At 36.1% G+C, this 25,617-nt stretch overlaps 2 protein-coding genes across 3 annotated transcripts in view; both read right to left on the reverse strand.

The window, feature by feature from the left end:
- The window catches only part of LOC145683268 (uncharacterized), a 73,822-nt gene that overhangs the window by 17,531 nt on the left and 30,674 nt on the right, over nt 1-25,617 (reverse strand). The gene's annotated exons all lie outside the window — the stretch shown is intronic.
- Nucleotides 8,647-17,715, reverse strand: LOC145683267 (uncharacterized). 2 transcript variants are annotated; one of them, XM_081754632.1, is made up of 3 exons: nt 17,299-17,713; nt 13,474-13,498; nt 8,647-9,137 (listed from the first exon to the last, which is right to left on the reverse strand). In XM_081754632.1, exons 1-3 carry the CDS (start codon nt 17,344-17,346, stop codon nt 8,791-8,793), a joined length of 420 nt encoding a protein of 139 aa, XP_081610758.1. In that variant the 5' UTR covers nt 17,347-17,713; the 3' UTR covers nt 8,647-8,790. The 2 variants fall into 2 exon arrangements, with proteins under 2 accessions (XP_081610758.1, XP_081610759.1); XM_081754633.1 differs by lacking the exon at nt 13,474-13,498 and having other exon boundaries at nt 17,299-17,715.

Here is a 25,617-nt window from a genome sequence, read left to right on the forward strand (position 1 = left end):
GTAAACTGGAAGTTTATGGAAGAAATTTACCTCTATAAATCCCCTTTGATGAACACCTTCTTGTTCGCAAAAGTAAATCTTCCCTAATGGTCTAGTAGTGTCAGTGAGGTATACCCCGGCTTTGGGTACTTCCAGACATGACAACATATTTTTATATCTCTCTAATCTACTGTTTATCTACTGAATACCGTGTTTTGCTATTTACTATTATTGCGTTTTGCTTTAAGTAATGCCACTAATAAAATTACTACTATTACTATTACTACTATTATTATTATTATTATTATTATTATTATTATTATTATTATTATTATTATTATTATTATTATTATTATTATTATTATTATTATTATTCATGGGTTTTATATCTTAATAATATAAACGGCATTATAAATAGTACCGTTTTGTACGTTTACAGCTTTTTCTCATCAAAAAATAGGCTATCGTCGTAGCGGACGTTACAACGAAATGTGTTTCTTCCAGTTAGTGATGGGCAAATGCAATACCAAGGTCTTGTTCTTGGTCTTGCACATTGAGTCTTGGTCTTGGTCTTGCACTGGAACCCATGGTCTTGGTCTTGCACACCCAGTCTTGATCTTGATCTTGCAAGTCTTGCATTTAAGAAATCTCAACCTTTTCATAGGTAAATTTTACTATGGATATAAGGGATAATAAACTCTACAATGCACCAATAGTAACGGAAATAAAATGTATGTTTCTAAATGTAATATAATTTAACGTCGTGTAAGTATGATGATAGTATACAAAATAGGTCATGACCTTTATTTTTTTAATGGGTGCTCACGCTTCACTACTTATAAGATTTGCCTAAATCACAACGTTTCGTAATTTGTTTATATTTTTTAACAGATCCAACACTCCACTGGTTCCCAAATTACCGAAGGTACCCCTGAGACGCATGAAAGATAACCAGACATCACAGATTATTGAAATACCATGACTTACAAAATTATTTTTACACTCGAAAGGCATCAGATTTTTCTTGTCAACCACGATTAGCTAATCCTTGTATTAAACAAACTTCCAATTAAATATTGAGATTTCGTTTTACTGATTCTAATATGTACTCCATGGAGCAGAAACATTGACATTACGCAAAAACGATGAAAAAATTGCAGGCTTTCGGAAACATGGGCATGGAGAAAAAAGTAGAGAATTGGCTGTGTTGAACGGAAAACGAATGAGAAGGTGTTAGAAATATTAGCAGGAGGAGCAGAAAAGAAGAATTTTAGACATTGTTAAGAGGAAAAAGAGGGACTGGTTAGGATATTGGCTGAGGAGGAACTGTATTATGAGGGACGTGCTAGAGAGTATTGCGGAAGGAAAGAGAGGGAGGGAGTGAAGCAGACTAGTTGAAAGAAGGTATTAAAACAGAAAATTGCTACGTCAAGACGAAGAGACTAGCTGAGGACCACCGAATGTCGAACATTGCCAGTTGCAGCAAATAATCTCTAAATAATGGCAGAATAGCTATGATGATGATGATGATATGTTTAGCAATATTGACCAAAAATGAGAGAGAGAGAAAATTAAAATAATAATTATTATAATCAAACCTCTTAATATTTTAGAATAATTTGAGTGAAAACTGAAAATGCCTCAACTGTCTACGTCCTTTTTTAAACTCAATTTATATAGATAAATACTGTTGACCTGTATTAGAAATACAAAATAACGGCATAAAACTCGAAGTTATTTGAAGTCTCACTTGTGAATATGGATTACTAGTATCAAGTACCCACTTCGTTGGGTTAAACTATACTAAATAATAATAATAATAATAATAATAATAATAATAATAATAATAATAATAATAATAATAATAATAATAATAATAATAATAATAATAATAATATATTTCGTTGGTCAGTCACGCTTTTACTAGACCTATTAGTAAAGCGCTCTCTAATATCGGTCATTTTCGATTATTTTAATGTTTCTCTCCCCCTCTCCTCCCAAAGTTGTGGGGCTGAATTTGGATTTAAACGGCATCACAAGTGTCACTGTTCGTCTCAGGGATCCCGAAAATAATGGATTCGACACTAATATCCGTCATTTTAAATAAACTTATATAACTCCTCCTCCCCAATGTTGCGAGGCACGGCATCGGAAGTGTCGGGGCATTGTTCATCTCAATGACCTCGAAACCATGAGTTCGCCATTGATAATGGTCATTTTCGATCTTTTTTATATATCTTTCCGCTCCCACTCCTCTAAAGTGCACCGTCAAAGTGATATGACAGAAAGCATCTCAGGTCCGATCCTCATCTATGTTGAAAATAAGATCGAGTTCTCTGGGGTGGTTCAAGAGTTATTAAATTTTATTAATTTTTCTACATTTTCCCTCTTCTCCTTCTCTCCTATGTTCTACCGTCAAAATGATTTGCTAAAACCACCCCAAGTCCGAACCTTATCTGTGTTGAAAATTTGATCGAGATCAGTCGGGTGTTTCAAAAGTTATTAAAAAAAATGAAATGAAAGCTTTAGTTTTACGTCCCACGGTTATGCCAGTTAGGCTAAAGATGACGGTAATGATGAGTAATGAATGAAATGGTGGAATGAAGAAAGCGGGAGGAAACGGGAGAACCTCAAGAAAACCCACGAACACGGTGTTTGTCCGCCAAAAAGTCCACACTGCGCGAGCTGTTATCGAACCAGGGATCCCAAGCACCGGAGGTGAATCCTCTACCACTGAGCAACCGCGCCTTCCATTAAAAGTTATGAATTACCGGGGAGATGAGGGGTATTGTCCCCCTCAATCACATTTTGTTCTCCCCAAAGAAGTCAGCTAAAGTATCCCCACCGGGGTGCTCACTTACCCCCTCCCCCTCAAACTATGCTTAGTATGACACCAAATTTCACTGCTTGTTGTCATTTTTTGTTCGTTTAATCTTCGAACTGTATTTAGAAATGAGTGATGTAAACTATTCAGTTTTGGTCTTTCTACTTACCATCTAATTACCCACTATTTTCACCGTTGTTTAGTTGAACTATATTATTATGACTACGGTTGTTACTTGCAACCGTGCCTTCGTACCCTTCAGTTCGTCATCGTTCGTGAATTTGAATGTGCTAATTGGGTAGTCAGATATGCATTTGTAAATGTGCTTAGCGGTTGGCCAAGAAGACGTAAACAAATAGCTTCTTCCTCTATCCTTGACGAATTTCGGACATGTTATATTCATCCTCTACTTCGTATCGAGTATCATTTTATTTTATTTTTTTAAAATTTCATTTTCCAGTGTATTCTTTGTTAGCACATTGTCCTTATTCCCTAGTAGTTTGTTTATATGCAACTCAAAAGTTGCATTTAATTTGTGATAATTAGCGTAGTAATCACAGCCTTTTACTGTTTACAGAAATGAACTCTTGAAACTATACTCAAAATCTGGGATATAGGTATTCTCTCGTATGTTAACGTACACGCTGGGGATGCAACCCTAGTGAGCAGAAATGTTAATGAAGATGAATAAGCCCATAATTGAAGATTTGTTTCAGCATATGTAGCTTTTGTTAATACGACTGGTTCTCCGTGTCATTACCCGTGTCTGTATAAGCACTTCAACTTTTTAAAGTTAACCCTTTTCTTTCGTTGTACAGTTTGCTATCCACGCCAATAATGTCTGAAAAACTTCAATGTAATGCTTGCCTTTATTTGAATAACGTAACACATAGTAAATCAACTCATCTCTAACCTAATAGTAAAGTAATTGTAAGTGTTGACTTCCTGAGCTCCGTCACGAAATCGATATTTCGAGAAAAAAGCATGAAGAGCGTAGCTTTAGTGGGGAGTAGGAACTCAATCTCGAAATTTGAATTGAGAGTTTTTTTTTTTAATATTTTGCTTTCGATTTGACCTTGATACCAGAAATCGGGCCCAGCAACAATCTGTTTCTCGTATGATAGCCTAACACATATAATTTTTTTAAAGTATGTCCGGTTTAACCTTAATTTTAGTGGTTTTCATAACACTGAAGTAGGTTTTCTTTTGCAAGCTGTGTGTAATAACGCGAAGTGGAAGATTTTAATATGAGTGGAAAAATTAACATATTATGCTAGTGACAATGGCTATCGTTCGGGCCGAATTATTAAGTAAATAAACCTTAGAGAGCTACGGGGATAAGAGTGAGTACAACATTTAAACACGTTCAGAAAGGTTAGATGGAGTGTGTGCATGTCAGACAATATATACGTACATAGTTATTGTCGGTAGATTTATTGAATTAATAAATATCTTATTTATTACAGATGCCGTATTATATATATATATATATATATATATATATATATATATATATATATATATATATATATATATATGCGGGGTAAGGCATTATTGTCTCATTTTGAATTATTGCATCTTCAGACTTTACGTCCTGTTGGCCTCATTTTATCCCCCCCAATATAGATTATTTTTAATTCGCACACTATATATATATATATATATATATATATATATATATATATATATATATATATATATATATATATATTCCCTTCCCCTCCTCCAACCCTAGGTTCTACCATCAAACTGAAACAAACACTAAAAAACTTCCCAGGAAAGAACCTCAAATATGTTAAAAATTAGATTTAGATCGGTTCAAGAGTTATTAAGTCAAAAAATTAGTCACTTTTATTTTTATTTATACTGATATTTGTACATCTCTTCCTCCCCTACGTTGCTCCGTCAAATTGAACTAACATATAACCTTCCAGACTTGAACCTCATCTGTGTTAAAAATTTGATCAAGATTGATCATTTAGTTCAAGTTATTAAGTTTTATTTATTTTATAACTCCTCCTTCTCCCCCTCCCCTAAGTTTTACCATCAAAGTGAAATGATGAAACCACTCTCAGGCCCAAACTCCATCTATGGTGAAAGTTTGATCGAGATCGTTCGCGTGGTTCAAGAGATTAGGAGTAACAAACATAGTCACTTTCAATTTTATAATGTAGATTTATTGTTGTAATATAATGTTATATCACTCAATCCTCGATGTGCCGTATGCCTAAGGAAGCTAAAAGTTATATTAATAAACAGCTATTCAAGGTATAAGCATCCGCCCAGGAAATCAAACTTGCGGTCACATGTACTAAGTTTTTGTCAATGTCATGAAAATGTTATTTCGATATTAATTTTGTGAGCACACATTAAAAATTTCCAACGGTTGCTTGAGTCTCGGAGCCAAGGTCATACCCATGTAGTCGACACCTATGATGTATAGTATTACCGATGTTCAATATTACATTTCTCTTTAGTTTTGGAAGGAAAACAATATTAATATGTTTTGAAACGAAACGAAATATCTAGTTTAACGTTCCACGTTTATGCATCGAGGCTAAGGGAGACAGTAATGATGAGAAATGAATGAAATGGTGGAATGAAAAAAGTAGGAGGAAACAGGAAACCCCAAAAACCACGCACACGGTGTTTGCCCACAAAAAGTTCACATGGCGCAAGCTAGGATCCAAGCAGGGACTCGTATGACCACACGTGACTGCTCTGCCACGGAGATAGTACTTGTGCAAGAGTCTTGGCGTTCGTGTTGGTCTTGCAGGTATGGTCTTGGTCTTGGTCTTGCACCCCTTTGTCTTGGTCTTGCATCGGGATTGCTGGTCTTGGTCTTGGTCTTGGTCTTGCTCTTGCTCTTGCATGCAAAACTCTAGCAAAAACTGCAAGACCAAGACTCTTGCGCTCACCACTACTTCCACTCATACTTCTAAAGTTGTTTTACCATCTTGGGTATGTTACGCTCCCAATGTCTCCTTTAGTCAAGCAGGCATAACCGTGGGACGTAAAACCCAAACTTTTTTTTTACCTTGTGCGTACTTAATATAAATTAAAATGTAATTACATGTGAGCCTTCTGCAGGCATGACTTTTAGCAAATAGTGTCACAGTGTTGTCCCATAACATTTAAATTTTACTCCCTTTGAAAAGTGTTCTGGGGCCTTCAAAGCAGGAACTGGCTCATACATGTACCTTTGGTGTTGAGTTCGATGCCCGGTAGAATAATATTTGGTCTAGGAATTAATTCGTGCGGTTGGTACGCACACATTGAAGCTGTAGTACAAACACAAAATACATAAATACCTTAAGAAAAATATTGTCCATCGCTAGCCACCACTTTCGCCTATCTGTCAGGCAATGTACGGATTCCGTGGCGAAAGAAGTCCTCATCCTTGGAAGCGATCCAGTCAGAGACCCATGTTTCGATATCTTCTGAAGAAGTAAACCGCTGTCCAATCAAATCGTTGTTCATGCAATCGAACAAGTAGTAGTCCGAAGGAGCAACGTCTGGTGAATACGGCGGGTGGGGTAAAACTTCCCATCCGACATTTTCTAAATAGGTTTTGACCGGTTTTGCGACATGTGGGCGAGCGTTATCATGTTGAACAATAAGTTTATCATGTCTGTTCTCCCATTCTGGTCGTGTTCTGGCCAGAGCTTGCTTCAAACGCATTAATTGTCGTCGATAACGTTCTCCATTCATAGTTTCACCCTGTTGCAGCAGCTCATAGTACACCACACCTTTCATATCCCACCATATGCACAGCATAACCTTTGCACAGTGAATATCTCGTTTTGGTTGTGATGGACCTGGTTCACCTGGTTTCACCCAGGCCTTTTTTCGTTTAGGGTTCTCGTAATGGATCCACTTCTCATCACCCGTAATAATTCGATGCAGAAACCCCTTTCTGCTCTGTCGTTGAAGCAGCAATTCGCAAATGGTTTTTCGTCTTTCAACGTCTCTGTCTTTCAATTCATGTGGAACCCAATGTGACATCTTTTGAATCATTCCCATGGCTTTCAAGCGTTTGGAGACTGTTGTTTTATCAACGCCTAGTGCTGCTGCAAGTTGTTCCTGCGTTTGACACGAATCCTGCTCGAGCAATGCTGTCAATTCTTTGTCTTGAAATTTTTTTGGCTTCTAGCTCGCTCTTGGTCTGCCAAGCCGAAATCACCACTTCTAAACCGTGCAAACCACTTCTGACACGTTCGCTCAGCTAGAGCATGGTCACCATACACTTGCACCAAAATACGATGACTTTCAGTTGCACTTTTCTGCATGTTAAAGTAATGCAGCAGGACACCCCGCAAAAACACTTTATCAGACACAAATTGCGCCATGTTCACTTAACTACAAACTGGTGTTGTTGACGCTTTAATCCACTGCCCTATACTACGAACGATACGCGATGACGGGTTTGCAACACATGTGTGGATACACGGAACTGTGGGACGCTCCGTTCGTTGCGCCATCTCTTGTCCACCCGCAAGAATTAATTCCTAGACCAAATATAAAAAACTGTGAACAGAATAAGGTCATTCGGATTCAACACTTAATTGCAGAAGCATGTCTGATATAGTGTTTGTGGTGAAAGGACCCTAAACTTAAGAATATAAACGAACAAAGAAAGTGTGAAATAAGAGAGTCTGTAAGAACAATGATTTACCGAAGTTTCCTTTGTAACTTACGTAAATAGTTATTACCATGTTTTTAGTACATTTTACTCGTTTACTACATTTTTACTCGTTTTTCCAGTAACCGATAATAACAGGGACGTGATACATATACGTCGATTTCAGTTAAAATACCAAAGGATCTCTCATTGCGAATCGTGCCCGGGGTTCCGAAAACAAAAGGTGCACTTGTTAGATCACTCGGGATGGCGTCACTAAGCTAAAGTGCCCGCCTCGTTTGTATAAGTTTCTTATTCGTCAGTAGATTTAAATTTGAGGGCAATTAATACAATGAGACTTTTCCTATCATTTTTGTCCATGGGATTACGAGAAAAATGACTTAACTGTTTCCTGCTTGGTGTTTCTAAAACGTTATCTAAAAGATGGCAGAATATAAGTACCAGTGGCCTAACTAAATGGTTTGGGGTTTCCCCGCAGACAGGGTGGAGTGGAGTCCCTTCTCTAATTTCAACTTCACGATTTGGGGGCGCTGATGGCTTGAGCCCTCCCCCCGCAATTCGGGGTCTACGGGGCATTTATTTACGCCCCTGATAAGTACCACCGTGCTTGAAAGAGTTAAGGTTTGAGATATAATAAAAAAATACAGTAGACTCCCGTGTATCGCGTTCGGGACTATCCGGCCTCCGCACTATCCTGTGTAATCCTATTTTATCGTAATTAAATGAGGAAGGCAAAGCATTACATTGGCTACATTACAGTACAATAATACAAGTTGTGACAGAAAAAGAGGAGTTCTGCTCCTTGTTCATTGTTTCATCAGTGCATAACAGACCTAAATACAGTACGCTTTCCGCTGTTCCTGATTATAACTATACAGTACGTATAGTGCTGTATTCGTAAATTATTCTTGGGGCATACTTGAGTTAATAGAACTGAGGCTTTTTTTCTCTCACCTGCCATTCCGCCAATTTAAATTAGGCCGGATACTCCAGAGTCTACTGAATGTGTATTAGTATAGAGAGGGCAATTAGAAATGAGTCCTCGCTTGGATTTTTTTTTTACCATTTTTATGAATGATAATTATTTTGGACCTTAATTTAGTATGGAAATGTAAACAAGAAGTTACTTTCTTTGAATGTAAGAAAGAAATGAACAGAAGAGGAAGATCGTAAACGCATTGAAATAAAACTTCAATACAGAGCTAATTTTATAACTGTATTTGATTGTATCCCAATTCTTGCTTTACATAATACATGTTTAAGTAACATTCCGTATTTCATTTAAAACTTTCCATATATCTTAGGCATCATGTTTTTAAATGTTAGCTGAAACATCATAAAGTCTTCAATTTTTGTCTTGGCGTCCACCATTTCCTTTGTTTAGTCTCCGACCAGTAATCTTCTTAAATATTGTTTCTATTATGTTTGCAGGATCCTGCATCGGAAGATTCGTCGAACGTAATTGGATGATTGGGGGTTGTTTGGTTTTTCCTGGTGGTGCGTCGTTCATGAAAGGAGAAAATGTTTCATTACACTGACACAATCTCGGCATTTGTCCTGGAGTTACAGGGATTCGAGGTACGCTAGGGTTATTCAGAGGAGATCCATTATATGGACTAGCAGTTGCTAGAAATTCATGTCCCGGAAGAAGTTGATTTATGTGTGGAAACTGAGGAATTTGCCGCGGTTGACCTGGAAGTAAAAAAAAAAAAAAAAAAAAGCATTAATGCTAACATATTGCTTTGTCTTGTTGTATACTATATTATTATTATTATTATTATTATTATTATTATTATTATTATTATTATTATTATTATGGTTACCACCCTTGACCCACTGATAAATGACATACTATGTTCAGAATAATGATTCTCCATTCTGTAATAATTAAGTATAAATAAATGAGTATAAATCACAATTAACATTGAAACCTTTTAATTGCAGCTTTCGTTCCACGCTTATTCAAGCTAGTCTAAAGAAGACAGTGAGCTGAGAAATGAATAAAATGGTGGAATGAAGAACGTGGGAGGAAACGGGAGAATCCGTGGAAAGCCACTCACACGGTATTTGTCCAATACAAAGCTCATTTAGAGCAAGCTGGGATCGAACCAAGGACTCCAAGCACAAGAATTGAACGCTTTACCACTGAGCCACGGCGGTTACAATTTTCAATTAAATGGAACACTTCTTATTTAATTTCATGCACGTTTTGTGCATCTATTAACATTAACCATGAAAAGCAGTGATGACGTACTGATATTTTACCATTTATAAATAGGATAAATCCAATGATGCAACGCTAGAAATTATAATAGACATTCACTCGACTTTCCAAAAACAAGACGGTGTACCCATCTTACACATGCTCTGGTTGTACGGCGGGTACTCCTGGGTACGCCTCGAGCTCGTCAGTTGCTAAACGGTTAGCGTCCGCGCCTTTTGTGTGAGAGACCCGGCTTCGATTCCCTCCGGAAGCTCAGTGTTTCGGATTCCACGTTAATATGTAGGGCCCGTCTCATATAGCCTCTCTGCTGAAAGGGGCGTTAAAATCAAAATCAACTTAACTCCCGGGTCAACCTCATTACGATTCCTGGATACTTGTATAGTACACACTTTTGGAAGAATTATTTTTGCCACACTATAGTACTGGTTTATTACAGAAATACATATGTTTGATGTATAGAGAGATTCAACTAAAAATTTTTGAGACATAGCTTCTTATGGAAATTTACCCCTAACAGTAAAGTGTGTTTGTGCATTTTTTCTCTTGCAAAATGGCTTACGTTAAATTATTAATGAAACACTTATCTATTAAATGAGGAAAAAATGCTCGAGACATAGTTGGCAAAGTTGTTCGAAACCAATTAATTCGAGTTGTGTTGATTTCGGGTTTAACGTCCCGTTCAGCAGCGAGGCTATATGAGACGTGGGCCTACTAATTAACGTGGAATCCGATCCTCATTAGCTCCCGCCGGGAATCGAAGCCGGGTCTTCCACACCAAAGGAGCCTATGCTAACTGCTTAGCCACGGAGAAGCTTACAATTAATTTTTATAGGGCATTTAACTTGTTAGTGAAATACTCCAATTATGGGTTTGTTAATGAAATTTTTGCGTATGAAATATGAACAAAATTGGACGTTATTGAGAAAATCGGCCGTAAAAAATTCGAAATTTTATATTTTGTCGTTCCACGGTTTTGTCTTTGTGCTAAAGGGTATTAATGTTTAATTAAGGTGAATGAGTGAGAGAGGAAATTTCATGCGTTCTCTCACAGGGAATCGAACACGGGACTGAACCACGTGCACTAGCGATAGGCGCTAGCCACTTCACCTGTGGGGAGCACAAGAGAAAACGTTTCGGGAATAAGCCAACCCGAAGACAAAATGTTAAAGTGCTGATTTTTCTTTCTAATATCCAAAATTACAAGTAGTATATTGAATAGGAGTATACACAATCGTTAGTAATTTATTTCACCATACCAAAAGCTATATTTTTCATGATGACGAAGACCTGCTTTTAAACGCCACAAAAGACTGGTTTAATTTTGTTTCGAAAATACTACAACAAAATGTACTGTCCAGCAGGTTATCTTGTAGACTTCGATGTGATCAAGACACTAATATATTTCTATACTTAGGCCAATATATTAGTTAAATGGGGCCGCAGCGGCTTAGTGGCAGAGGGTTCATCTCTCGTGATTAACGTCTCTGGTTCGATCTCAGGTGACGGTGAGAAATCATCGTGTACTTGAGTTTACTCGGGGTTCTCTTCCTCTTTTTTTGACACTGTTTATCGTTGCAACATTTGTTCATTTTATCATCATGACTCTTCTTTAGCATAACCTATGTGAAATGAACATTGAATGTAGAACTGAAAATATCGAGTCCACTACATTTAAGGCATATGAAAGTAAAATTTAGCAGATAATAATAATAAGGGTAAACTCAGGCTACATCTCAATAAACACTATCATATCTTGCTACTATTATATCGAAACACTTAACTACTGTATATTTATGTACCCGTTTTACCTTTAAAAAAAATATTGGTTGCCATACAGCACCAAATTTTAAGGTTATGAATGAACTGTTTTTTTTTCTAAATTTCCTCGAAATCTACGCATCAGATTTTACACTAAATCATGCCCCTTTTTCACTTCAATAACATCTATCAACTGAATATTTATGAGGCGAAATAATAATAAATAAAACTTAAGGTGACATTTTATCCAGTTCCGTTGGACTTTATGGCTTTGAGGGAACGTACATTAGCAAGAACCGCATCGAAAGTTTAAAGAAATAAATATAAAGTTCAAAACCTCGCTGAAATTACCCCTTTATTATAGTCGCTCTGAGAAGGTTGAAGAACGAAAATTACACCATTAAACTTATTTTTTTTCTATTCTGTTTATATATCATAAATAAGAGTTTCAGGGAGCTTAGTTGAATCACAATAACCAGAAACTCTTCCAAAGAAAATCGAACTCGGATCCGCGAGCACCATTGGCGAATGTAGTAACCACCAGATTCGATAAGAGGGCGTCCTGACTTATTATACACACAGCTTAAAATTGAGAAGGCTGCCGTCGCATGACTGGAATGAAATACTGCAGCCTTAAGTGATTGGCAGAACTGTTTGTAAGTAATGTTAGTACATTGAACAATATATAATGTGCATTTAGCAGAATGAACACTCTTTTTTCTAGGCGAACTTTATTCTTGATAGTTTGCTGCCTCTCCTTTGCTGGCATATAAATCCTGAATGTAAAAGAGATTAAATTGTGTGCCAGTGCAGCTCTCTCACATTTTGATTTTGTACCCATGGACGAACTTTTCTCAAAGAATGCCTGGCCATGAAATTTGTGGCAAATACACTACGCAAATTGTGTTCAAAATTTTAAGCGGTTTAAATGCCAGATAGAAGATTAATAATGGAAGATAAAATAGATAAAAATATGTAGGTCCCTTCTCAGTAGTGAGTCTATATGAGAAATGGGCCTACAGTTTAACATGGGATCCGAACCACATGAACTCTTGCCGGCAATCGAACCCAGGTCTGTCACGAGAAGGGCGCGTATGCTGACCACTTATCCATGAGGGAGTTCGTATGGTGATAAGTGTTTGCACACGGAGTTCTTAGTTTTTCAACATATTTTGTTTTCGAGGGATGGGAAGGTTCATCCATCCGTACTCTCTATGTGCTCAAATGGAGAAACAGTTCCAACAAAAGTGCAGAGAATAGATGAATGGATGAGCAGTATCTACCAGCTCATCGTGATGAAAATTAAATTAAAGGGCAGTCTGTGTATTTCAGTCATCCTATTGCACATTAGTTCAATGACAGGTATATTCCATCGGTCGTTCCGGAAATGTTATTTTAATGCATAATTGTTCCACGTTTTGAGTTGAAAGCGACAGCAATTGACAATTTCAAAATTTTATTATCATCGCTAATGTGTAAATTTGGGTCCTCTTTTACACGGTATCTTAGTTTCTTTGTTTTGAAAGTTGTATTTTACAAGACAGACATTGTATCATTTTTCCTAAATTTATTATAGTCAAACCAATGACACAAGCACGCTTTCGTTTTCAAGTAGGAAATTGGATGTGCGTGTTAAACCAAAATACTGGCGGAGTCACAAATACAAACATAAATTGATAGACACCTACAATAATACTTGGTGTAAAGCAACTATTATTTATGCAAACGACAATTGTATTAACTACACAAAACGTATATTGCAAACTATACTCTGTGAGTAAGCAAACTTTCGAATAACTGAACCCCTTTGATTGTCCATTCTTGAGCTGATACCTCACTGCACTGCTTACGACTGTAATTGTAACTATAGCATGAATGCTTCATACTAAATTTAAAATCACAGACATAAATATACTTGTCAATATTCGAGTATATTCTAGTATTTGTGTCAGATAGTCTTTCAATTAAATCTTAAAATCAAGCAATCTTAAAAGTCAGGATCTTGAAAACTAGAATTGTTCAGATATTACATTCAAATATTCTTACCTTGAGGTTGTGCTACAACCATAACCTAAAAGGAAAGTAAATAATAATTTACTTAGTTATAGAGATTATAACAGTTAAATAACAAAATGTAATTTTAATTAAATAACTTTTCTGAATACATCTAATAAATGATATTAACCTCTCGTTTGCAAATTATAAATTTTAAGTGTAGACTGATGCCTGACATTCAAATGAATTATACAATATCTTAGCCTAAACATGTCTGCAGTTAGATAACAAATTAGAGATTAAGAAAGGCAGCTAATAAAATCTGTGCAGATTAATAATATAGCTCTAATACTCTGTTTACCTCAAATATTAATACTTGTTTCCATTAAATTGATTTGTACTACCTTGAAAATATTTCCTAATACGATGTCCTAGATTTATATTTTCCAAAGTGACAATGACTCCTGTATTGAAGATGTATTGAACTAACTAAACAGAAAAGTTTTACGTGATAGATGCTAAAATTTTTACAACACGCAGCAATGGAAGTCTTTGTCACATAAGAATGTGCAAGGAATGGTGTAAGGGATTAAAAAAAAAAAACACTACTTAATCGCAATAATGCATGCGTAACGGGTTTAAAGAATATTCCGAAGATGAAAATGGAGACGTTCTGAGATGGAAGAAACTTGTCTTTTGTTCTCTCTTATCCAAATTGCTTCTTATCATACTTAAATCTGTTTCTTTACCTTCTCCATTCTATTATCGAAGCAGTATTCTTAAATATCTTTGTCTTCACTTTCTACTTGCCCCCGAAGAAAAGCACTGTTTGAAACAGAAAAAAATCAATACGTCATTATCTTACTTGTCTTCATCTATGTCTATATGGAATCGTCATTTTATTCTTTTATTCCATTCCTCTACAAGCATCTTTTTCATTCGTCTGTTTTCCCCCAGATCCTTTCCCTCAAAGTAATTTCGACCTTATCTTTGCATCGTATTTCGAACCATATCCTTTTCCACATTAGTTCACCTGTAACATGTTGCTACTCTCATAGTCTCAACTACTTATCTTTTCACATACTAGCGATACACTATGTGATCAAAAGTATCCGGACACCCCTAAAACATAAGTTTTTCACATTAAGTGCATTGCGCTGCCACCTACTGACAGGTATTCATTATCAGCGACCTCAGTAGTCTTCAACTATCGTGAGAAAGCAGAATGGGGCGCTCTGCGGAACTCACGGACTTCGAACGTGGTCAGGTGATTGGGTGACACTTGTGTATGAAGTCTGTACGCGAGATATCCACACTCCTAAACATCCCTAGGTCCACTGTGACTGATGTGGTAATGAAGTGGGAACGTGAAGGGACAACAGCGTACAGGCCGACCTCGTCTGTTGAGTGACAAGACCGTCTACAGTTGAAGAGGGTCGTAAAGTGTAATAGGCAGACATCTATCCAGACCATCACACAGGAATTCCAAACTGCATCAGGATCCACTCCAAGTACTATGAAAGTTAGGCATAAAGTGGGAAATCTTCGATTTCATGGTTGAGCGGTTGCTCATAAGCCACACATCACGCAGGTAAATGCAAATCGATATCTCGCTTGGTGTAAGGAGAGTAAACATTGGACGATTGAACAGTGGAAGAACGTTGTGTGGAGTGACGAATCACGGTACACAAAGTGGCGAGCCGATGGCAGAGTGTGGGTATGACGAATGCCCTATGAACGTCATCTGTCAGCGTGTGGTGGTGGAGTAAAACTCGGAGGTGGTAGTGTTATTGTGTGGTTGTGTTTTTCTTGGAGGGGGCTTGCACCCCTTGCTGTTTTGCGTAGCACTCTAAGAGAGCAGGCCTACATTTTTAAGCACCTTCTTGCTTCCCACTGTTGACGAGCAATTCGGGAATGGCGATTGCATCTTTCAACACGATCGAGCACCTGTTCATACTGCACGGAATATGGTGGAGTGGTTACACGACCATAACATCCCTGTAATTTACTGGCCTGCACAGAGTCCTAACTTGATTATTACATAACACCTTTGGGATGTTTTGGAACGCCGACTTCTTGCCAAGCCTCACCGACCTACATCAAAACCTCTCCTCAGTTCAGCACTCCGTGAAGAATGGGCTGCCATTCCCCAAGAAACCATCCAACACCTGATTGGAAGTATGACTGCGAGAGTAGAAGCTGTCGTCAAGGCTAAGAGTAGGCCAACACCATATTGGATTCCAGCAGTTGCCGATGGATGGCGCCACGAACATGTAAGTCATTTTCAGCCAAGTATCCAGATACTTTTGATCACATAGTGTATATGAACATGTTCACTTGTATCTTCTCGGTGAAATTCAGAACTTAGCTGTTTCTCTGTTGAAATACGTTTGAGTTCTAAGTATTCTAGTCGGCGCTGCCACCCATGTGAACATCTCACTTATATTTTTCCTATGCTGCGTTCTCTCATTGTCTAGGTTTCCAAATTATATATAATTACAGTCTCACCACATTTCGTTACACACTTCCTTTCTATCGCACAATGACCCTCTCGTCTTTCTCCAGTTGAACATCCACGTTTAATTTGTACAGGGTTTCAACATACAGGTCCTAACCATTGGTAAGGTATAATTCGAGACATTTAAACTCTGATTCCCATTTGAATCTATCTTTTTAAAGTTTTACAAAAGTGACAATTACTCCTGTCCATATTACATGAGTTGTTTTCGCTCTACTTACGCTGCTTAGAAGGACTTGCCATCTAACTAACGAGTAACTTACATTTTGGATTACTAGATATTATTTTAGTTACAAATAAACTGGGAATAGGTAATGTATTTCTGAACAAGAGTTAGCTTCAGTTAGTGTCTTAGAAATTATGAGCTAGTAGTTCTATGCAAGATTCCTCTGGTTAGTTTCGATTCATATTAAGTTGATACATGTATGAAAATAAAACATTATAACAACTCCGTGTTTTTGTAAAATATTAAAAATATTGAAAGTAACGCTAATCTAGAAAAAAAATACTCTATTCGAAGGTAAATTAGGCAAGCTATATTAATCTGATTGTAGCTAACCTAAGTTTCAATTACTAATACTAAGCTAATATAATTTAATTGTACCTAATGTAATCTACAGTTATTAAAGCTAAGCTAAATTAAGCTATTGTAGATAATCTAAGCTAACTTCATCTCAGTAGTGCACATGTAAAAGCTTAAACATATCTGTAGAAGTTTTATCTGCATTTCTAAAAGAGAATCAAATAAATGTGTGCAAAGTAGCTAACCTAATTTATAGCCATCAAAACAAAACAAAAATAAATTTGAACACTGGCTTGATCCAAAATTAAACATAGTGAAAACCAGAATTATATTAGCAACAATTTTACATTGAAAACTTCTAAAGGAACTGGAAGTCAATGAATCAAACATCACGTTAAAGATACAAGACAAGTTATAAAGACAGCAATTTGTTTATACTAATAATCAGAAAACTACATTAGTAATATTTTCTTGCGGTATGCCTAAACTGTAACAGTACAATATTGACGTTATAGACTGCAAAATAATATACGATGTAGTGCCGACGGTAAAGGGCTAACAGGTAGGGTCATGTCCCATGCTATTCCCCCTGAGACATGTGGGATTTTAAGGTAGGTCGAATTACATGAAGATGTTATATTGTTTAAAACTAGCAGCCCCGCAAATAATATCTGTCCATCAGACTTTTCTGCCCCTCCACCGTCCCAGAAAAAAATGAAGCTGATGTCGTGCCGGAGATTGGCCTTAACTTGTAACTACTTTGAATGGGTTTGTATCCTTTGACAATAAAATCATTATATTGGTATGAAGAGTAAAAAACAAACTTTATACTTACCCATATGAACGGAAAGAAAATTTTCTCTGCAGTATTAAGTGTCACCATCTTCAGGTTTATTTACAAAACAAAGCAATAGGTGGACAAATGCGTTTTAACTTCTTTCTTAAACATATATACAAATCGTAACATCGGTATTAGTCCATGGTTGTAGATGTATTACTGTTTCATTTTGTTCAGGTTTACCACCAATTAGAATGATGCATTTCCGATTTAATAGTTAACATATGTAAATAATGATGAATCTATTTCACTAGGAGAGTTTTCTGTTGTGTTTACATATGTTATAATTATTGTAGGTTGTAATTAACCCTAATATCCAAACCTTTTTATGCCAAATACAGAATAATAGCTATAATAAGCAACACATTGTTGTTGGCGTGGTTTAAATATGAATATAAATGTTGAATCGTTTATGGACAAAATACTACCAACAGAAAAATCTTGCAAACTTAATTCATACAATGCTCAAAAGGTGACGGTAAATTAAAACTTATTATTCGATCAATTCAGAGCAACAATTAGGAATCTTAACAAAGATTATTTAAATAGTAAGATATTCTTTTATATTATGACTTATTCATGTAGCACATTGTGATTTATTCTCTTGTAGAACAGAACATTTCCTATTGTTCTTTTCGCAGTTTTATATTTATTTCAATTAATCACATACAAAGTGAATACATTTTGTACCAAGACAAAACGGAATGCTGTTATTTATACAAGTAGATAGTTTCACATTGCGGAATTATATCAGACTTCCAAAGTATTGAAATTCAATTCTCCCAACGGAAGTAATAGTATTTGCTACTTGCAGTTGCGTCAGAGGAATAAGATATGATGGAAAATGTTCTTGGAACTCTGAATTAATAAAAAAGAGTCACGTATTATTTAACGATTATTAATTTGATTCCATATTTCAACGTAGCTTAAGTGGTAGAGCGTTGGTTTCGCATTCGAAACGTAGTGGATACGATTCCTGCTGCCGAACATCCTGACTGGGGTTTTCGAGGGTTTGCTTCAGTTCTACTAGTCAAATGTCGGGATGGTACTTACTAAACAGGCTTTGTCCAATAGTTTCCTAAATCCTTTCCATTGTTGTTATTAGATATTCAGTATAAAATGGCCTCTAAGAAATGTCTGAAGGTTGTTAAATAAATTAAATTTATTATTATATTTTTACTCCTTCCGGTTTTGAGAAGAAGAATTGATGATACGAAATATATTTATGATGTTCTGAAATCATATAGAGAACAGGTATGAACTCTAGGGTTTCGCGAAGAACAGCGGAGGTACAATTCGCCAGACCTCCCCCCACCTACCTTGGAATTTCGAAACAAAACTTTTGTCAATTGTTTGTACTACGTTTGTACCCGAATGTAACACACAAAAAAATGTTTGTACCAGCTTCCGGTAAAAAGATATAAGAGTTTTAAACTGGAGCTGCCTTTCCCAAAGCCCCCCAATTTAAACTCTTTCATCTTTTTATCAGAAATGGTACAAACGAAACTTGTTGCTTTACAGGTGTAGATTTGGGCAGTAAATGGTAAAATTCGCATTTGTGTAATTATTTATACTTGAACTGTACAATAAATTTGAATATATACAGTGAGACAAAAATACGTTAACATTAAATGTCTGTTCATCAACGTGAAACTACAAGGCAAGGATTTGGTCAAAGGGTTTTAATTTGACTTCCATGCAGCGCATTGCACATATGGAGTCTCTCCTTCTGATTGTGTGGCCCTCTGAGCCATTTGGATAAGGATAGGTGCGATGACCTGAATGACGCGATGCTTCAGGTCATTCAATTTGCTAGGTGTGCTTGCATACACACGACACTTTGTCATGCCCTATAATCAAAATTCACACGGAGTCTGGTCAGTGGAACGTGCTGGCCATGGGAGAGAACCGCCTCTAACAATGTAACTTGTACCGAACATGTCTTTCAGGTAATCACGAATCATCTGTTTGCAATGGGCAGGAGCGCCGTATTTCTGAAGGTACCCTTCGTTGAAAGATGGCAAGTGGCACATTCTTCTCCATCAACGTGCTGAACATTCCAAGGTAATTCTCTCTGCTGACTTCTTCTTCTTCTGATAAGAAAATCGCTCCGAATTTGCCCATTGCACAGCAAACGTTCACCTTGGGGTAATCCCGCGTTTGCTTGCGAACTTCCTGCGGGTGCTCAGTCGCCCAGATGACACAATTGCGTTTGTTCAGGCGAATGCTGTTGTGGAATGTTGCTTCGTTAGAGTACAAGGGCAGAATGGAATATAGAATATAGACAAGCCATGGTTTAATCTGCAAAACAGAAATTAAAAGAACACCAATTTAATCTTAACATCTTTCAGCCTCACCCTGTATATTCTTAAATGATTTTTTTTTTATGTTTTGCACTAATGATGCGTTCGCTTTAAAATCGTATGTATTCATATTTACTGTGTACATAATTTTGTTTCCTCCGGTTAAATTATATATTTATTTCGTTGGACTTATCTTTTCTTTAATGCATTCCTCTTAAGTGTTCAGTACAGTACATAGCAAACGTTTATAAAGTGCTGACATGTAGTAAGAGGTCCGAAAATATACGAGTAAAAGCAGGGTTTCGTATAGGGATGGCAATTTCTGGAATATTTACTTTCCGGAATCCGGAAAGTAAAATTTGAAGAAAACACGGAATTCCGAAAATTGTGGATTTTGAAAAAAATCTTGAGTTCGAAAAAAAACATAATTTGTAAAAAAATCCGGAATTTAGATTTCTATATCCGAAAATTTCTGGAACTGGAAAATTTCCGCAATTTTCTAAATTGCACATTTTTCCGAATTTTGGAATTTTTCAAATTAAGGACTTTTTCGAAATACGGATTATTTTCCGAAATCCGGAAAGTGAAATTTACAATTCCGGGAAATAGATTTTGCTGAATGCGAATTCCCGAAAAATTTGGCTATTACTAGCTTTGTACAAAAGTGCTTTTGTAATGGTAGGTGTGACAGGAAGTTAGTAATCATAGCAGTCCCGCAAATGCAGCTTCTCTTTCTCAACATTAGGCCAGATATTCGAAAACCTATAAATACTTTATTTTCAAGATTTTGAAATTTGTGGCCGGAATTTTTAACTTTTCGAAAACGATTATGATTAAATTTTTCTTGAGTAATATATTTAACGCAGAAAATCATCTAAATGGATATTTTAAATAAATATAACACAAATGTTAACCAAGAAACATACAAACGGTTTATGAGAAAATAACGCATCACATCGCCTTTTAAGTTGTCACCAGGTACTCATGAAAGAATTTATGTATTGTCGAATGTCCTGTTAGTTTTTACTACACAAAGTTATGCATGCTTCGCTTACACTATCCAGATCAAAATTAAAAGAATAAAATATGAGCTCCTACTTGACAGTCCCATTTCCAAAAACTGTAATTTCTAACAATTTTCTCAATCCTTTTTCTCCTCAATTTTACGTGAAACGATTATAATTTTGACGCCTAAAATAACGGATAAAAGTGTTAGGGGAAGGTGTTGTAGCTTTGAAATAATGTACCTTTTAACACCTGTGCTTTTCTCGAATTCAGAGCTATCTTGGTACAGTGATTAAAATTCGTTTGAAAGAGCAAATAATAATAATAATAAAAAAAACTACATATGCGTTTGGCTGTTGTTTGGTGAGTGTTGTGCCGAGATATATTCCTTTTAATTTTTTCACCCCCAAAACGAAGACTTTTTGTAGTTACCTTTTGAGTTTTGTGCCCTTCGGTTTTCGCAACTTGTGATATTTATTTGTCCAAACTTGGGGTAGAGTCATTGGTGAATACAGTAATATTTTTAGTTTTAACTTCTGTTCAATATTTAAGCTAGTGAAGAACTTTTCTTTCGTAATGGTGGCCCTTTTATACCTATGAACATTAATGCATCGTGTACCTTTGAACGGCAAATAATACTGTTTATAGCTACACAATGTAAGTAGTTAATCCAATTGATATATTTTATATAGTTTAGGTTAGGATATAAAGTTATTAATTATCATTTTAAGTAGTTTCTATATATTTGCTTATTGTATAACATATAAGCTTATGTTAAAAGAGCTGTATATGCTGAACTTTATTGTTCACAAGTTTTTGTTAGAACTTCTCTTCAATTTTTAACTTAATTAATAAAATATCAATTCTGGGGAACTGTTTATAGCTAAAACTTTTATTACAATTTATAACTATTAATATTTGTGGCTATTGCCTGAGAAACATTGCAATTATCAATTTTGTTCAAAGGTTCAAGAGGGTCTGTTCAATGGTATATGACCATAATGTACCTATGAACCAAACGGATGTTTCCTTATTATATCCTATAAAAGCTACTGTAATTAGGTAACACGATTAAAAATCATCCTACCTGATAGCAAAGAGATGGCACTTTGAATATACGACAAAAATTGGGGGAAAAGAGCGGGAATATTAGCACCAAAATGTCAAAGACTCTAAAAATGTTCACAGGTGCAACGCCTATCCCTTATCTTTTATCTCTCATGACTGTATGTTGCAAGTAATTATTCGAAATGATTATTACGCGAAACGACAAGATTCTCAATACACATAAACCTTTTCTTTAAAAACAATCTATATGGCAGAGGAAGACGTTTCCAAGAAAATAATGGTTTGTTACAAAAACAAATTCTTAAAATAATTCTCCTTACAATCCAAGGATTACCCCTAATTGGAACTAAAGTTATGAGAGCTACACATCAGGAAGGAATACGGTCAGAAAGACACACACACAAAGAACACAAGTATGTGTCGTAGATAAAATCTACCTCCTGTAGTTTTTAAACTTAACGTACATCTGTAGGTATAACAGCGGCAAACAAATAACTGAAAACATATATTTTATAATACCTTCCATATAAGTTTCCCATATACACGTACTTTACGTATGAAAGAAAGAAATGTATATAGGCCATCAGGATCTCACATACATATGGACATATATACATATACAGGGTCAGTTCTTAAAGTAGTAGGATTGATTTTATTCTTTTCTTTTTACAGACTGACGGCGGTTACTCTACCTGTTGTTGGTTGAGGTGGCTCTAAGGAAAGACAGGAAGCAGCGCCATTCGGCTGCCAGCCATAGAATGGTAAAGATCGCTTGTCATCGTAACCTCTGCGAGTGACCCTCGTCACGCTGCGTCATGGCCAATCTTTTGGAACACCATTACGCCATCAAATTTTGCGTGAAGCTCGGTAAAACTGTGGAAGAGACTCACAAAATGATCAAGACGTCGTACGGTGATAACGCCATTGGAAGATTGAGTGCGTTTGAGTGGCACAAGCTGTTTAGGAAGGAGAGATAAGAAGTTGAAGACGCTGCACGGTCAGGACGATCTTCAAGCTCAAACACGGAGGGAGATGTTGCAAGAGTGAAGAATTAACTGGACAGTGACCGACGATTAAATGTTCACATGATTGCCGATGAACTTGGCATTGCTAAAACCCAAGTTCACGAAATTGCGCACGAACTATTGCAAATGAGGAAAATTTGTGCAAAGTTGGTGCCGCGAGTGCTGACATTCGAGCAAGAGGACGTTCGCAAACGGATCTGCCCGGACCTTCTCGAAGAAGTGAGTGAAAATCCAAACTTGTTAGAAAATGTGGTGACTGCGGTCGAGACGTGGACGTTTAAGTATAATCCTGCGACCAAACGTCAAAGCGCGCAATGGCATACCCAAAATTCTCCACGCCCCAAAAAGGCGCGCATGACGAAATCAAAAGTGTTTGTCTCGATAGTAGGAAATGAGATTCACCGTTAAAATAATTGTTACACGTTAATATGATTAACCGACATCCTCTGTTATCAGCATCGGGAAACGACTACTTGATATACATAAATAATGTTTTGTGCACAACTGACGCATAAAATACACACTAGAAACAACGGGAAAGAAAATTAAATCCACACATCTCCTTTTGCTGTTTTACCTGGAATCGAGATAATGCCAGTTCTCTCGCTATTACAGATGACGCTTCAATGTCGAGAAACTTTTACTCTTTCTGATCACTTTAGAATAAAGTCCCTCACACGAAACCTTCAATAATAGTAATCAACGTTGCTCTAAAGTTGCAGACAAGTTGGAAAATCATTACCCGAAAATTTGTTTACAAGTATTAGGTTAAGATTTAATGGAAGTTATCCAGCTAGTTGACAGTTCGTGAAATCAAATGCAAGGAAGACATTTTATGCAGACAGTCATTCTCGTCGAATGATGACTACAAAAAATTACTGCAGGCATATTGACTCGAATATCGATTGGATTCGATTAACCTTTTGTGTTGTGGCAAACAATATCATTTAGGACCCCTAGGGGGATATGTAGTTGAGCGCTTCAGAAAAATTAGTAATTTGAGATTTCGTAGAATTTAAAACCTTTATTATTATTATTATTATTATTATTATTATTATTATTATTATTATTATTATTATTATTATTATTATTATTATTATTATTATTACTTCTGTTCGCTTCAGTTGATACTTTTATAAACTAGAGCCCAATTTATACGTAGGCTTTATCTTTGGGAAATCAATAGGATCATTTCAGATATTGCCGTTTGACGAAGTTGGTTCATCAACGTAAGAGTTCTCAACTGTTATTAATGAATTAATACACAACTTATTTAAAAAAAGCGATTCTCAATATCAGAGGAATAGCGCAACTTTCCAAATGAAGCTTTTGAATGAAATGTTTTTTTCCTTTCAATAATGGGGTAGCGTAATCACTAATAAAATAGTTTTCGTTTTTTTTTTTTTTTTTTTTTACTGATATACAACACGTATTATATGCTTCGCAAGTTTAAAAACTCCTTCGTGGCTAAGCGGTTAGTATGAGTTGCATTGGGGTGTGAGACTCGTGTTTAATTCCCGGAGGATTTTCATGTGCTTCTGGTTCCACGTTGTCAGTAGGTCCAAGCCTCATATAGGTTCTTTGCTGAACAAGACGTTAAACAAACTCAACTCAGCTTAGCTTCACAACCTAAATTCATAGTACAATATTTGGCATACTTTAAAGCTTTAAGAAAGAAATGAATTTAAATGGATCCTAACGTCATTAATTTTTATTTAATTTGGCTCAGAGCATTATCGTGTGGAGAGTAGCAAACCTATTCTCTGCATCATTTATATAATAATGTTTGTATTCTATCGTCCATGCATGGAATAAAACTATTTAACTTGAAATCACACTTTTCCTCAAACGCGAGGAGCTTAAATTAAGGGCAGTTGTCTGCAATAGTGACACGTTACGACACAATTGTATAATGTTGTAAATCGTGAACGTATTGATTTACAGCAAAGGGTAACATAATTATTAATATTATTTTTCATTCATAAAATAATATTTTCGTTTACAGATTAGAATATAATAAAATAAATTTAGTTAAACCTGTAGCAATCGTTTGCTATTAGTGGCAGACAGTAATTATTAGAGATGTCCCGGGGACTAAGGGGAAACTTCAATATATTTAGGGATATAAGTGGTAAAACTATAACTCTTTAAAACGACATTCAGCATGCTGAGGTTCATATTTACGGAGAGAATTTCGTGGCTTCTGGTAAGATGACGATATTCCACCGGGGCCACTTGCTTAACCATTTTGAGACCCATATTTTTTAAAGGCAAATTTTAGACTTAAAGTCAAGCAGCTATTGCGTCAAGACCATTTATTGTAAAATCATGGTTCATACCTTGGTTTGTTCGAAATGAAGACCTGTTTGCAATTGTAACAGTAAATGTCAATATTTTGTACCTAAAGCGGGAAATTCTCCCCAAATTGGGAAAATCGGAAATGAAAAAAGCGTCCTCGTTTGTCGCGAATATCTCCCCTTAGGTACACAACACCAACATGTGAATGATACCAAAAAAATTCTTGATTGTGGAAAGAATGAGGTACGAAGAATGGTCCGAAGAAGATTAGTCTTGATACTCTAGCCGATTTACAAATTTTCGCCGGATAATACATTTTCAGCCAATTTCTTATTGAATCAGCTTCAGCATAAAGACTCTTTATTCTAGGAATCATACATCGTAATGAATTTCATTTGCAAATGGTACCATTTGCATGTCGGTATCATGGTATCTCCTATGCAGGCGTTAATACAGGATTGGGGAGAGGGGCCCACACTTGGAAAATTGATGTTTTCTTACAAAATTACACTTTCCAGGAAAATTTCTTTCCTCTGGTACATGATATGATATGGGAGGGGTACTGTTAGAAAGGGTCATTCATTCCAAAGAGAAGATATAATTCAAAATTTTAAGAT

The sequence above is a fragment of the Thermobia domestica genome, chromosome 4 (assembly GCF_964235325.1).
Source record: "Thermobia domestica chromosome 4, izTheDome1.hap1.1, whole genome shotgun sequence".
In the NCBI taxonomy this organism is placed as follows: domain Eukaryota; kingdom Metazoa; phylum Arthropoda; class Insecta; order Zygentoma; family Lepismatidae; genus Thermobia; species Thermobia domestica.